At 37.6% G+C, this 14,963-nt stretch overlaps 1 protein-coding gene across 9 annotated transcripts in view; it reads right to left on the bottom strand.

Annotated features, from left to right (window-relative positions):
• nrxn2a (neurexin 2a) overlaps nt 1–14,963 on the bottom strand; it is a 452,348-nt gene that overhangs the window by 34,869 nt on the left and 402,516 nt on the right. For all 9 annotated transcript variants that reach the window (XM_056262003.1, XM_056262002.1, XM_056262001.1 and 6 more), the window contains one exon: nt 12,517–12,698. In XM_056262003.1, coding sequence (XP_056117978.1) covers nt 12,517–12,698 — 182 coding nt within the window. The remainder of the gene's footprint in view (nt 1–12,516; nt 12,699–14,963) is intronic.

Raw genomic sequence — 14,963 nt, forward strand, 5'->3', positions numbered from 1 at the left:
AACAAAATATCCAGATTCAGGATCTGCATCACTAGTTCAAGTGTTCCACTTCCAGTGTTGTAATTGGTAACTAAAAATATTAACTAAAACTATTACGTACTGGTAATAGTTGCACTGGTGTGAAATTACGTAATGGTACAGTATATATACTGTATATATATATATATATATATATATATATATATATATACTCTATACACACACACACACACACACACACTTCACTTCAAGTATCATTACATGATCATTCAGGTGTTTCATGGGCATGGGAGAGGGCATTCCCTGCAGAGCTCTTTGGTGAGATTTGCTCCCCGCAACTCTGATTGGTGGAATTTTCTGTACAGCATCATGGGTAATGTAGTTCTTCACCACAAATTCTAAAACAATTCCAAAACAATTATTTTTAAAATAAGTTGAAATAATGTGAACTTAAACAAAAACATATACTGTACCTTTGATTAACAACCTCTAAGCTCACAGCAAACCTTTCACTTGAGAAATTTGTTTAGACAGAGAGGTGGATGTTCTCATGAATCATTTGTTTGGATTGTACATTTACAGTGGCACTTAGATGTAGATCCTGATTGCATAACAGTGTTGTGTTATGACATTTTCAGAGATGCGTACTCTAAAATAAGCATGGCATGCCCCAAGCATGTCGCAAAATGAAAAACATTGCGAATACATTTTCATAGAAAGATTGAAATAAGCATTCATGCATTACTGGTGTGGGGTATTTTGGTTTGTCAATATAAAAAGGTCACATTTACAATATGGCACGGGGGCATTTTCTAAACCTAGAAAACATAAACATATAAATCAGTGTAAAATTACAGTATTTTTTTATGAAAAATGTTTATGGTAAATGTCAAGGTACAATTTCTATAATTAGAATTTCTTATAACCTAGGCATACCAAAACCAGTACTTGAGTGCTCAAAAATTGCAATGATTGCCAATAAAAATATATATTCCCAATACTTTTTTAGCTCAAATGTATTAACTGAAATCCAGTAACACATATATACAAATAAGCCAAGAGCAGGATTTATATTTTTAATTTGACAGACAGAATTCTGTACTATTTTTTTTTGATAATAATTAAAAATTATTTTGAAATTCTTTTATTTTAAATCATTTTAAATGCATTCAAATCTATATTTGTTATTTTAAATGTCACTTTATAAAAATAATCACATTAAATGAACACGTTAAATTGACAGCTCTAAAAATAAGACCTTTGCACCAGAGCACAAAAGAGATGCACATATTTTACCGCAGTACGTTCCGGAGACAGCAAGAAAAGAGCTTGATATATGTCCTAGGCATGTTGAACGAGGCATTTCAAAGGAAAGGCTAATCCATCAATCGCATGCAAAACACTTCTTGTTTCAGTCTTCGTGTCATGGTTAAGTGCACTGAGGCACACATCCAAACCCTATCTTCTCTACACTCCTTACATATTTTTGTCGGGTACCAAATGCATCTGCATTCATTCGGAGCAGCTGAAAATATCTCATGTAAAATGTATAAAGCATGAAGTCTTTCAGGAAGTTGCTAATAAACAGGAAGGCAGCACAGGCCTCGTGTTCTTCCTCCTCACTAGATTTAGCACTGGAATCACGCATCCCTGCTGCACAATTTATCAAAGCAAATTTATGAATCAATTGTCATCTCTCCTACTGACAAGCAACAGAGCTCTCCCTCAAACGGCTTGACAAATGGGACGCAAAGCTATAAGAACACCGCGCTGAAACTGCTTTCCAGAGTTATTATCTTCTTCATGGTAGATTATTACCAAATGCAGCCTTCATTGGGAGAATTGGACTCAATAGAGGTCAGAAAGACGTGTGTCATTCAGCATACAACAAACAGCTCTGCAAGTGCCTCACAGAATCCATTTAAAAAACTTTCTATATGCCGTATATGTTCACTAACTGTCCTTGTGGAGAATCCAAAGTCCTTTACACATCAATAAGGATTGTTTTAGCACAAAAATCCCACTTTAACCCACCAAAGCTCACTTTGTTAGTACATCCAACTTGTCATAGGCCACATACACACTGGGTCATTCTCAAAATAAGGTGAAAAATATGTTCTTTAAGAAAAGAACTACCATATAAGCAGTTTATAACCTAATAGTTTATCATGGTTTGACTCGGTATTGTATTGGTTTGCATTTGTATTTTTTAATTGTTTGAATTTGTCAAGTGCCCTTGTATACCCTTCACCTCTATGACATTTAAAGGTAATGGTTTGTTTATTTTTTAAAACAAATTTGTTTTCCGGGGTTAAGCATTAGTGCACAGTGAACCAAGTGTGTGTGCTCGACAAAGGAAAAAAGTCGGCACACCAGGCTCTAAAAATGCAAAAATGTAATAATAGACTCTCACACAGGTGACGTTTTGAGCATGCAGGCTCTTCATCAGAAAAAAAAGCGAAACAAAATAATTACTAAATTCTTCATTAAATATAAATAATTTGGAAAGTACATGTGGTGCAAGGTCAAAAACCTGCATTTTAAAAGTGTGAAAAAATACTCCCAAGGTCAAAGTTCAGAGCAAGACAAGGTGTGGCAGGACTGCATTCTGTACACACAGAATGTGCGGCTGTCACTCCCAAAACTTTGCAGTGTGTAATGTGTCCATAGTTCAGTGGGCAAGACGATGAAGAGAATTTGCTGAATAACTCAACTCTTTTCACAACAATTGCACCTTTAATTACCTTTAAAGGCACACACTGCCTTTTGACAGATTTTGCCTCCTTTTTTTAATCACGGCACATCTGTCTAGGGGATACACACCACTAAAAAGAATGATTTCCCTGAGGTGTGCTGCCGCCCCTGGCATCTGTTCCATAGCCAAAGTGCACCTCGACCAGTCAAAAGGCGAGATGGATGGTGCAGTGACAGAGCTCTAGAGCTGTTACACTGAGCCCAGCCAAAATGGGCCCATGAAAAATACTGTCCCATAGGGCAGTGTTTCCCAGCAAATTTTTGACCTGAATACCACCACAGCCCCCGCAGTATGACTACAAATATTGTTTTCTGAACATCATCATTTAGCATTATCATTAATATTATTACAGTTCTTCACTTTTAAACTAAACGCATTCAATACTGTGGGAGAAAGCTCAGCAAGCATCTTCCCTTCAAACTGATACATTATATATTATCATTTTGAAAAATGTATCTGAATATATACACATTTAAATATAAGTAATATATACATTTTTATAAATATATCTTGAGAAGTATATGTCAGAAGAACTAGGTCTACATAAGCACTGACTGCAGAGATCGCAAAGAAAGACCTTTGAAAATTCCTGAGAAAAATGTCAAATAGGTGCTATCTTTAGAAATAAACTGCAGATTTGAGGTTTAAACAACTACATTCTCACCTGAAAATGTTTTAAAAGACATTCCGTGACAACAACGGTATTCTGAAAATTATAATGGCTTTTCACCATTTTTTTTTTTTGCTGGGAGAAATGCTGCCCGTTTAGACGGTAAAAGTTATCAGCACTCCTGGAAGGCCTCTCAGCCAATCAGATTCGAGGGCCTGAACTAACTGTTGTATACTGTGTATATATATATATATATATATATATATATATATATTAGGGCACGTTACTATTTTCACCCCCAAAAAATGTTTTTACGCCAGTTTATGCCAGTATATAATTTGCTATAGTGTGTCAGTAGGAAATATCAGTTTACATTTCCAAACATTCCTTTAATTGTAATAATCCAATGAGATTTTTGTATGCACAAGGAGTCTGACAACAGCCTGTATGATCTGATCTCACCATCATCGAGTCTGTCTGGGATTACATGAAAAAACTGAGACAGACTACATCCAGCAGAACTGAGGCAACGTCTCCAAGACTCTTGAAGAAACCGTCCAGCAAAGCTACCTGAAAAACTATGTGCAAGTGTATCTCGGACAAAAGCTGTTCAAAACGCAAAGGCTGGTCACAGCAAATATTGATTTGATTTAGTTAATAGAAGTTAATTGATAAATAAAAAATGCAGGTAGCGTCATTTCTTCAAGCGTCTTGAAGACGTTGCCACAGTTCTTCTGGATTTAGTCTGTCTAATTAATGGCAAAGTGAATGTTTGTTAATGTAAACTGATATTTCTTACTGACACACTACAGCAAATGATATAAATAACTGGCTTAATAGCATTTTTTTTGGGTGAAAATACAAACGTGCCTAAGACTTTTGCACAGTACTGTATATATATATATACTCACCTAAAGGATTATTAGGAACACCTGTTCAATTTCTCATTAATGCAATTATCTAATCAACCAATCACATGGCAGTTGCTTCAATGCATTTAGGGGTGTGGTCCTGGTCAAGACAATCTCCTGAACTCCAAACTGAATGTCAGAATGAGAAAGAAAGGTGATTTAAGCAATTTTGAGCGTGGCATGGTTGTTGGTGCCAGACGGGCCGGTCTGAGTATTTCACAATCTGCTCAGATACTGGGATTTTCACGCACAACCATTTCTAGGGTTTACAAAGAATGGTGTGAAAAGGGAAAAACATCCAGTATGCGGCAGTCCTGTGGGCGAAAATGCCTTGTTGATGCTAGAGGTCAGAGGAGAATGGGCCGACTGATTCAAGCTGATAGAAGAGCAACTTTGACTGAAATAACCACTCGTCACAACCGAGGTATGCAGCAAAGCATTTGTGAAGCCACAACACGCACAACCTTGAGGCGGATGGGCTACAACAGCAGAAGACCCCACCTGGTACAACTCATCTCCACTACAAATAGGAAAAAGAGGCTACAATTTGCAAGAGCTCACCAAAATTGGACAGTTGAAGACTGGAAAAATGTTGCCTGGTCTGATGAGTCTTGATTTCTGTTGAGACATTCAGATGGTAGAGTCAGAATTTGGCGTAAACAGAATGAGAACATGGATCCATCATGCCTTGTTACCACTGTGCAGGCTGGTGGTGGTGGTGTAATGGTGTGGGGGATGTTTTCTTGGCACACTTTAGGCCCCTTAGTGCCAATTGGGCCTCATTTAAATGCAACGGCCTACCTGAGCATTGTTTCTGACCATGTCCATCCCTTTATGGCCACCATGTACCCATCCTCTGATGGCTACTTCCAGCAGGATAATGCACCATGTCACAAAGCTCGAATCATTTCAAATTGGTTTCTTGAACATGACAATGAGTTCACTGTACTAAAATGGCCCCCACAGTCACTAGATCTCAACCCAATAGAGCATCTTTGGGATGTGGTGGAACGGGAGCTTTGTGCCCTGGATGTGCATCCCACAAATCTCCATCAACTGCGAGATGCTATCCTATCAATATGGGCCAACATTTCTAAAGAATGCTTTCAGCACCTTGTTGAATCAATGCCACGTAGAATTAAGGCAGTTCTGAAGGCGAAAGGGGGTCAAACACAGTATTAGTATGGTGTTCCTAATAATCCTTTAGGTGAGTGTATATATATATATATACATACATCTACCTGGAGTCTTTATAAACCCAATATGTATATTGCTTTTTTATTTTTTATTATGTATATTTGGTACAGTGTAAATGCTGTTATTTTAATGTCTTCATGTCAGTTTTATGGTTGATTTCCTAGTAGCCCTTCTTGGGAATCACTGACACGACACAATCACCTGTATAGTTAGGTTAGTGAAGCAGACAGAAACTGATCTTTGAATAGAGGATAGACTTATATTTAATTTATAAAACGTTTGTATGATTTTAATTTGAGGTGAAGGTTGGTGAGATCATATTAAAAAATATCAACTGAATTACTAATTTCCCCTCGAGAAAGGAATATAGAATTTGCCAGCAAAATGGGTCTGTGTGAATATTCTTACAAGAACAGTTAAACTGTTCTTTTGTGCTCTACTTCTGATTCCCTTCCATAGAGATGGCCTTTGCCACAGGGTGCTTTCTAAAGTTGCTTAATGAAGGAGACTTACAGTGGGCTGTGATTGACAAAGGCCAATTTAATCTGCCTATTAGTCAAACACACGGTGGGAGCAGCTAATTGTAGTGGGAGGCGCTCCAGCTCCTTCATTTTACAGTGCCAGAGATCTTTTGTAGCTTTAAATGATGCAAATCGAATTGTCTGAAAAATCTCTAAGCTTTTGTCCTGTTATACAACAGCTAGTTCTGGTCTGAGTGTTGTTTCAAGAGTGCTGACAAATCAGTTCAACAGCACTGAGACTTTTTCTGTCACTCCACTTGTTAGTGTTCATTTCAGAAAAATTTGCAATCTGTGCATTACTGGTTAGGATTTTTTAGTCACTCTTGCTGTAGGTTACATCTTTATGCCAGTAGGTGGAAACAAGTGATTGTTTTTACAAGCGAGTCACTAAATTCATTCAACTGATTTTTTCAAACCCACTGATTCATTCAGGAATGAAACAAGTATTAAAAACTGTATTTATGAGTAAGTGATTGAATCATTTAACTGATTCATTCAAACACACTGATTAAAAAAAAAAACTCTACCGTGACCTCATGGGATAGTACAGTCTTCATCAGATGCGCACTTCAGAATCTCGCCGGTAGTCATCCGGGTACTTTTCACCCTACTATTTTATGGATACTGTGAATTCGGACATACTACTCTTTTCACACACAGTTTTTCACATACTGAAAGTATTCATAGTCGGATGCAGCAACTTTCTTAAAGAGTGAGTCATTAAATAATTTGTTCAGGTGATTCGTTCAAACACACTGATTCATTCATGAATGAAGCTGAATCGTTCAAACACACATTTATTACAACGTATTACATTTATACTCTCTTTTTGAGCGAGACATTGAATCATTCAAACAACTGTTTTGTTCAAACAGTGATTTCCTCAGGATCGCTGTTGTGTTTTTTTATTAGAGATGAGCAATGGTTAATTCTGCTGTGTGTTCAAGTAAGTACATAAGACAGTTTGGGGTGTGAGTGTGTGCAGTTTATTTGTTGAACAAAACGTCAAAGAATCGTCGAGTTATTTCTATCACAGGCATTATAAAACCCCACAGGAGAATCTCGAGGCAACCAGTGCCGAATTAGTCTTCCGGGTTTTGATGTCATCCCTGCACCACTCTATTACCAGAGGCTGAATCACAGGAAGTTCAGCAGAAACTCACCGTTTCTGTATTATAATCATGTACCAGTGTAAACAAACAGAAGCACATTGGTAAGTACAACTGCAAATGGCCACTCAAGCATTTGCCATCCAGTCTGCGTTCTCTTTTTGATGTCTGGGCCTGCTGGCAGAGGGCACCAGGGTCACAAGTTCACATACCCAGCCATGCTGATGTCACGACCAATGGGTCACAGTCTGGGTGGCACCTACACTCCTTTTCAAGCCCTGTCTCCAGGGGTCCAAGGTGTTCGGTTAACATGGCCGCCAAGACCATAACGCCCTATTAATCCATCACTCTGTGCCACTGACAGGTGGGCAGGTGAACCCTGGGGCCACCTCAATGCATGATGCCAGCAAAATGGAGGAGGCCAGAACCTTGGTTCAGATCGATACGCACCCACCCAGAATACAAAATGAGTCTGCTATTCATTACAAGCCGTAACAACCCCTGGCTCTGTCTCATTCATCAGCCTGAGCTGTTTCTGCTCAGCTATCATCTAACCTCAGACTCCGTGGGTGAATAAACGAGGCTACAAACCCAAGCAACATCATCAGAGAGAGAGAGAGAGAGAAAGAGGGATGAGTCGTAAGAGAGAAGGAAAGGGAACACCCTGAAGTCAGCCTCCTAAGGGCCGCCGGGGCTCTGCTACGCCCACCGTAGTCAGTCATTCCATACATCTGTCATGCTCACGACCAATTGGATTATCTGTCCTTGGTTGTAATTTACAAGCTCAAGTAAATCCTGCTACATGAAGGACAAATTTTGAGGCGTAAGCTGAGTTGTCTTGAGAGCAGCGTGAAACCTTGCATGCTATTTGCCACGCCTCTCCTTCATAACTCGCCGTTTATGTCTACCATAAAGTTTACAGACTCGTTTTTATATACAACCAAATATTATTTACGACACAAGCCAAATCATGGAGCGCTGTAATCAAGGTTGATGCCATCGCTTGGACCAGTTTAGTGAGGACAGAGTCTTTTTGATATAGCGTTCCTGACCTTTTTGTATAACATCAGTAAGGCTCAAATATGCTGATAGCTTTTATCAGCATAAACAATAAACAATTAATATAAATGATAAGGGGGTCAAAGGGAAATTTAAGAAAAACAAATTACATTTACATTATTACTGTACATACAATGCAATCAATTAATCATTACATTTTTGGTTAATTTTGTAATTAATTATATTGTTAATAAAAAGTGATTAAGACGGATTTTGTAAACAAATTGTGGTTACTAATTATTTTTATTTTTTAAAACATTTTTAAAGAGTATAAATTCTTCTTTGCACATGAAAATACATACAGTGCTGGTCAGAAATATTTGCCCCCTTGGTAAATATGATCAAAGATGGCTGTAAAAAATAAATCTGCATTGTTAATCCTTTTGATATTTTATTAAAACAATTACCAAACATCCAACCTTTCATTGAAGTAAAAGAATTGAAAGTGGGGGGAAAATCACATTATGAAATAAATGTTTTTCTCCAAAACACGTTGGGAACAATTATTTGCCCCCTACTTTTTGCAACCTCCTTTTTCCAAGATCTGAGTCTTCTCCTATAATGCCTGATGAGTTTGGAGAACACCTGACAAGAGATCAGAGACCATTCCTCCGTACAGAATCTCTCCAGATCCTTCAGATTCCCAGATCCAGGTTGGCACTGCTTCTCTTCAGTTCAGCCCACTCATTTTCTATAGGGTTCAGGTCAGGGACTGGGATGGCCATTGCAGATGCTTGGTTTTGTGCTCAGTGACCCATTTTTGTTTTGATGTTTGTTTTTGGATCACTGTCCTGTTGGAAGATCCAAACATGGGCCGTTATAAGATTTCTAGCAGAGGTTGTCAGGTTTTGATTTTTTATCTGTTGGTATTTGATCTAATCCATGATGCCATGTATCTGAACAAGATGTGGACCTCTGGCTGAAAATTAGGCCCACAGAATTAAAGATACAGCAGAGTATTTCCTTTTACACATGGGGTACTTTTTTATCCCTGTGTGCAACAAACCCATCAAGTTTTTGCTGCCAAAAAAGATATATTTTTTTTGTTTCATCTGACCTGGGTCACTGAGCACAAAACCAAGCATCTGCAATGGCCATCCCAGTCCCTGACCTGAACCCTATAGAAAATGAGTGGGCTGAACTGAAGAGAAGCAGCGCCAACCTGGATCTGGGAATCTGAAGGATCTGGAGAGATTCTGTACGGAGGAATGGTCTCTGATCTCTTGTCAGGTGTTCTACAAACTCATCAGGCATTATAGGAGAAGACTCAGATCTTGGAAAAAGGAGGTTGCAAAAAGTAGGGGGCAAATAATTGTTCCCAACGTGTTTTGGAGAAAAACATTTATTTCATAATGTGATTTTCCCCCCACTTTCAATTCTTTTACTTCAATCAAAGGTTAGATTTTTGCTAATTTTTTAAATAAAATATCAAAAGGATTAACAATGCAGATTTATTTTTTACAGCCATCTTTGATCATATTTACCAAGGGGGCAAATAATTCTGACCAGCACTGTATGCTGCCTTGATATGAAGTATCTCACATATTGTACCACAAATGTCATTCATGAAAATTCATAACTCTACATAACATTGCATTATATATATATATACACACTATGTATGTGTGTATAGAGTATATATATATATATATATACACTGTATGTATGTGTGTATAGAGTATATATATATATATATATATATATACACATTTATTATTTCATTTTATATAAAAGATGATTTTGTTTTCTTTCCTTAAAAACGAACTGTGTTCAGATCTACAGGTGTAAACATCTCTGTAGGAGTACACATTTCCCCCACATTGGGAATCACTGTTCTGATAGATGCCAACACAGAGAAAAAAGCCACCAGAAAGGACATAAAAAAAATCCTGCACAGATCCATCCTTCAGCCCACAGAATGGGAGGCTCTTGTGCTTTGTGTCTGTGACGAGAGGAGGAAGTTTCTGAAAACAAGCCCCAGTCTGTGTCTGGCAGAGCAGCTGCTCTCAGACTGTTTATGGCTGTGCTGCCATGGCGGCTCACAGTGTGAAAGTCGACAGTTCACGCTGAATTAATTATTCATTCGGAGGAACCTTATTAAAATGCATCTTTTTTTACTCCCCTGAAATATAATTGCAAGTAATAAGCCAAGAGGTCAACGAGGCATTTACAAGCTTGATCTACCGTCATACTATCTCAGCCCTATGTTGTTTTAATAGGCTAAATTAATATGAAAGGGCATGTTGTTTTCTTAAGAAACTGTTAATGATTCCATCATTTTTGGGGTAATTTTCTCCTATCTGCCTGGTTGGGGGAGGGGGTGTGCTTGGATCTTATCAAGGAGAATTGAATGTAAGGACATAGCTTCTATTCATCATTTGATTCATGAATATAGCTTCATACGTCTGGAGCCCCTGAAGCGTTCTCTGAAATTATTCAACTTAAGATTTTTATCCAAGTCAATTTGCATCAGTTTCTCTGTCAGCAGTTCCCAAACTGAGTGAATGGAAATGGCAAAGACTACGTCAGTAGCATTGCTCATACAAAAGCCTCCAGACAAAATACATACCAGAGTTTTATCACAGCAGAATGAATGAAGTTGCATTCACGCATGTCGGAATCAGAGCCGGTGCCAGGACACATGAACTGGGCGGTGCATTCATATATCTTGAGGGGGCCATTCGTTTTTCCATTTGTTATTCCAAATATTCCTAACCTTGTTAACTATATCATGAGCTATCTGATATATTCCAATTGTCAAATATGTGTAAGTGAATGTGTTTTTTTTAAACACCTTTATAAAGATCATGTTAGTTGAGGTTAGTTTGCACTGCAACTCAGATAATAGGATCATTTCTCCCCAAATACATAAAAGTAAGTGGCCGGTGAAGTGGGAGAATACAGTAAACTTTATAGTTACCTGCCCAGTGTGTAACTGATATGAATAAAACACGCTGTCAAATTATAATTGAAAGGATTATTATTGCTGCTTCCATAGACATCAGTGTGTATTTAATAAACTATAAATGTTTTTTTTTGGGCTAGTACTTAATTTAAATGTCTATTTAAATGTCTGAAACCCAAAATAAGCATTATGTGGTTGAAATCACTGAATAGTTGTGATATATGATGAGTGCTGAGCTCATCTGTCTCTGGCTCAGAGCCAGCCAAAGCGCGAAAGCACATTTAAATTTAGCAGTTGATCATGTGACGCGCTGAAAGCACACCAATCTGGTGTGATTGCACGTGTCAAAGGGTTAAAGTTTTGGAATCGGCGGTGGAGGGACAAATTGAAACTGAGGGGGCACATATCAGATCTGAGGGGGCAATGCCTCCTTCTAGTGCCGGGCCTCGTCGTAATTATCGTAATTACGATATTCCGTTTGTAAAAAGCGTTCACATCCTTGTAGAAGCACTGTAATTACAGTACAACATTACTTGTACCACCTGACTGCTACAATGTCATGTGTAAACACTCGAAATGGCGGTAGCTTCAGTAAAATGTAGTTAAGCAGTTATTTTGTAATTCCTATTATTGACTAATTGTTAATGTCTTAATAATGTAAGAACAATCTAAATAAAGAATAAAAAAAAAATACATACAATACAGTTTAATGTAGCTAATGCTTATGTCCCACTAAATGAGCGATAACTTTATTAATAAGGCATATGAATAATGACTTGTTTCATGTTATATTGTGGTTTTGTCAATTGATTATTCAGATTACTACAATTTTTATTTTGAAGCTTATAGTGTTGCCATAAAAATGCATAATTCTGATTCAGAGGATGCGAGCAGCTCCTAGTGGAATGGCTAGGGTTGTCATCTAGAATTTATGGTCATTACGACATGGCATAAATGCATGGCATAACATTTACGTATGTCAGTGGTAAGTTTTAGCTCTGTATCATGTTTACATGTTTATCTACAGACATGTGGCTCCCAAAAGAAGCTGTCCTTTTCCCACTTGAGCATTAGTTTTATAATATAAGAATAATAAAATATTGTACATTAAAGATAATTATTATAAAAACAATATACATTATTGTTATCACACTATTTTTTATTATCAATCACACTAAACTATTTCCTGCTTAAAAAAAAGATATGTTATTATTGTAAAACATTGTACATTATTATTAATAATGTTTTTTTTTCACACTATGTTTTTTACACCACACTAAACATCAAATTGACAGTCTTACAGTTTTCTTAAATACAAAAAGACTTCATAAACCTTTCAACCGAGCTGAAATAAATAAAAAGACACTTGAGTCACCTGTGTGTTAATATAAAGCCCGCAGGGGACTGTAGGACAAGAAATATCCAAATTAAGAAGCCTATTAGAGCTTCAAACTGAGCTATGATACTCACGATGTGCAACTGCAGGTAGTCTCCGAGGCCCTGGCTGCTCTCCACCTGCACCAGGATGGCATCACTCTGCTGGGTGCTGAAGCCCACGGCCAAACGGTCCGCCCGGGTGCTTGGCCGATCATTGGGTGCCCAGGTGTATGTGATGAGTGCTCCTCCTCTCCCAAAAATATACGTGGTCCCAGCTGCCAAATGAAGAAAGACATTAAACATGAGCTAAACGTTCAAAGATGTTGCATGAGACAAATGAAAATAAGAATGAAAGCGAGTGAAGATGTAGAGCAGCGCAGCAGGAGGGATGCGAATGTGAACGTGTGAGGCAAGATGGATGCTAAAAAACCATCTCACATCACACATTTGCCCTGCGCACTGCCTCATATGAGATAAAAGCGTCTCTGTCTTTAATAAGTTGCCATCTGTTCAGATGTGCGTTAAATGCTCATTTGCATTGTTTCCTTAGTGACAAACGACATATTCAGGACTGCCATTTCAGACACAAACATCCTGCGTCAATTTGGAGCTGAAATGCCTACTGGCCTTGAAAAAAAGGGCCCATTTCAGTGGCACTTCACCAACTTCTTGCCCTCTTGTTGCTCTTGTTCTTCACTGCATACTTGGGCACTAATATTTCACCGCAATTGGACATGGCATCAAATCACAGCAGCTGTATAGAAATGAGGGTCTGAAATGGAGCCAGTGCCGTGCTGCGTCAGCTCGGTAAGAAACCACCGCAGGGCGGGACGGGTGCCCGGCATGCTTTAAACTGCCAAGCTATCCGCACTGAAACAGCCCTAGAGAATGAACCTGGGCAACAGCGTGGACTGAATTGCCAGGGTAAAACCAGAGGTTGTAATGTGAGCTGCCTCACTGGCTGAAGCACAATGACACAACAATGCACAGGGTGAATAAAGTCCAGCTATACTTAATGAACAACGCAGGGAAATATATCAAGAAGGTTCACAGAAACAAGTATGGACATATACTTAAAAAGTATGTTTTGGACCCCTTTTTTAACTTCAATTTTCTGAGGTATTTTTACTACTTAATACCTACAGTATAGCCTACATCTCATTTAAATTAAAATAAAATACTACTTAATACCTACAGTATAGCCTACATCTCATTTAAATTAAAATAAAATACATCTAAGTTAAAGCTTCAGAAACATGGGTGTCCTAGAAGATTAACCACAGGTAAACTTCATTGACTATGTACCTGTTCCACTAGGTCTTTCCATTAACACTTTCCATTTTGTTTGTTTTGCCCCTTCCCATTCATCCCACTGGACAGGGCTTCAGACTGACACATGTTGGACAACTACATACATCAGATGAAATGGACAGCTTTGCAAGTTGTTGGGTTCATTTGGCGCGTGGGGATCGGATGCTACATTGCGATGGCCTGCCACACATTTTTTTTTTCTTGTGTATCCACTTTTGAGGTGTGTTGCTTGCTTTTTGGATTTCATCCTGGACTATGCTTGTGTCTTTAAAGGGATACTCCACTTTTTTTGGAAATAGGCTCATTTTACAACTCCCCTCAAGTTTTACCGTTTTTGAATCCATTCAGCCGATCTCCGGTTTTGGCGGTACCACTTTTAGCATAGCTTAGCATACATCATTGAAGTGGATAAGACCATTAGCATTTATAAAAAAAAAATGACCAAAGAGTTTCGATATTTTTCCTATTTAAAACTTGACTCTTCTGTAGTTACAGCGTGCACTAAGACCGACGGAAAATGTAAAGTGGAGTATCCCTTTAAAATGCATTTTGTGTTTGGTGTTATTTTTTTTTATGTTTGCACTAGATGCACTCTAGTTCAGTGTTATTTTTTTATGTAAAGTATAAAATTAATAATCAATTTTAAATTGCACTTTTAAACAAATTAAACATATTAAAAAGTATCTTTTCATTTTAAGGTGTCCTTGTTACAATGTTACTATACATTGTACTGAGTAATATTAATTAACAACATGTACTTACTATAGGATAAGGGTTTGGTTTAGGGTTAGTCGCGTGTAATTATGCAAAATGTACTGTTATTACAGTAAGTACATGTAACATATGTAACAAAGACACTGTACAATAAAGTATTACCATTTAATAAATACAGTAAATGTTCATTGTTTATTTATGTTACTTCACAGTGTATGGCACCTAATGTTAACAGACAGAATTTTTGATTTTAATAATGAGCCAGTTTGTTTTAATAATGTATCATGTAAAATTATTCATTGTTTTAACTACAGTAGTTTATTAATATCAACCAATAAATCATTAAGGTACAGTGTTATCATCAAGATGTTAGATTTGAATCATATTTTAAAAAAAATATTCCTAGGAATTCTTTAAAGGAAGAAATTTGAAAAAATAAATAAAACAAACCTACAGGTCTGGTTTCACAGACATGGCAGGACTACGCAGGATTAGGGCTAAGTTCAGTTAGGACA

Source organism: Rhinichthys klamathensis, unplaced genomic scaffold (assembly GCF_029890125.1).
Source record: "Rhinichthys klamathensis goyatoka isolate OS25496 unplaced genomic scaffold, OSU_Roscu_1.1 h1tg000191l_1, whole genome shotgun sequence".
NCBI classification, from domain to species: Eukaryota; Metazoa; Chordata; class Actinopteri; order Cypriniformes; family Leuciscidae; genus Rhinichthys; species Rhinichthys klamathensis.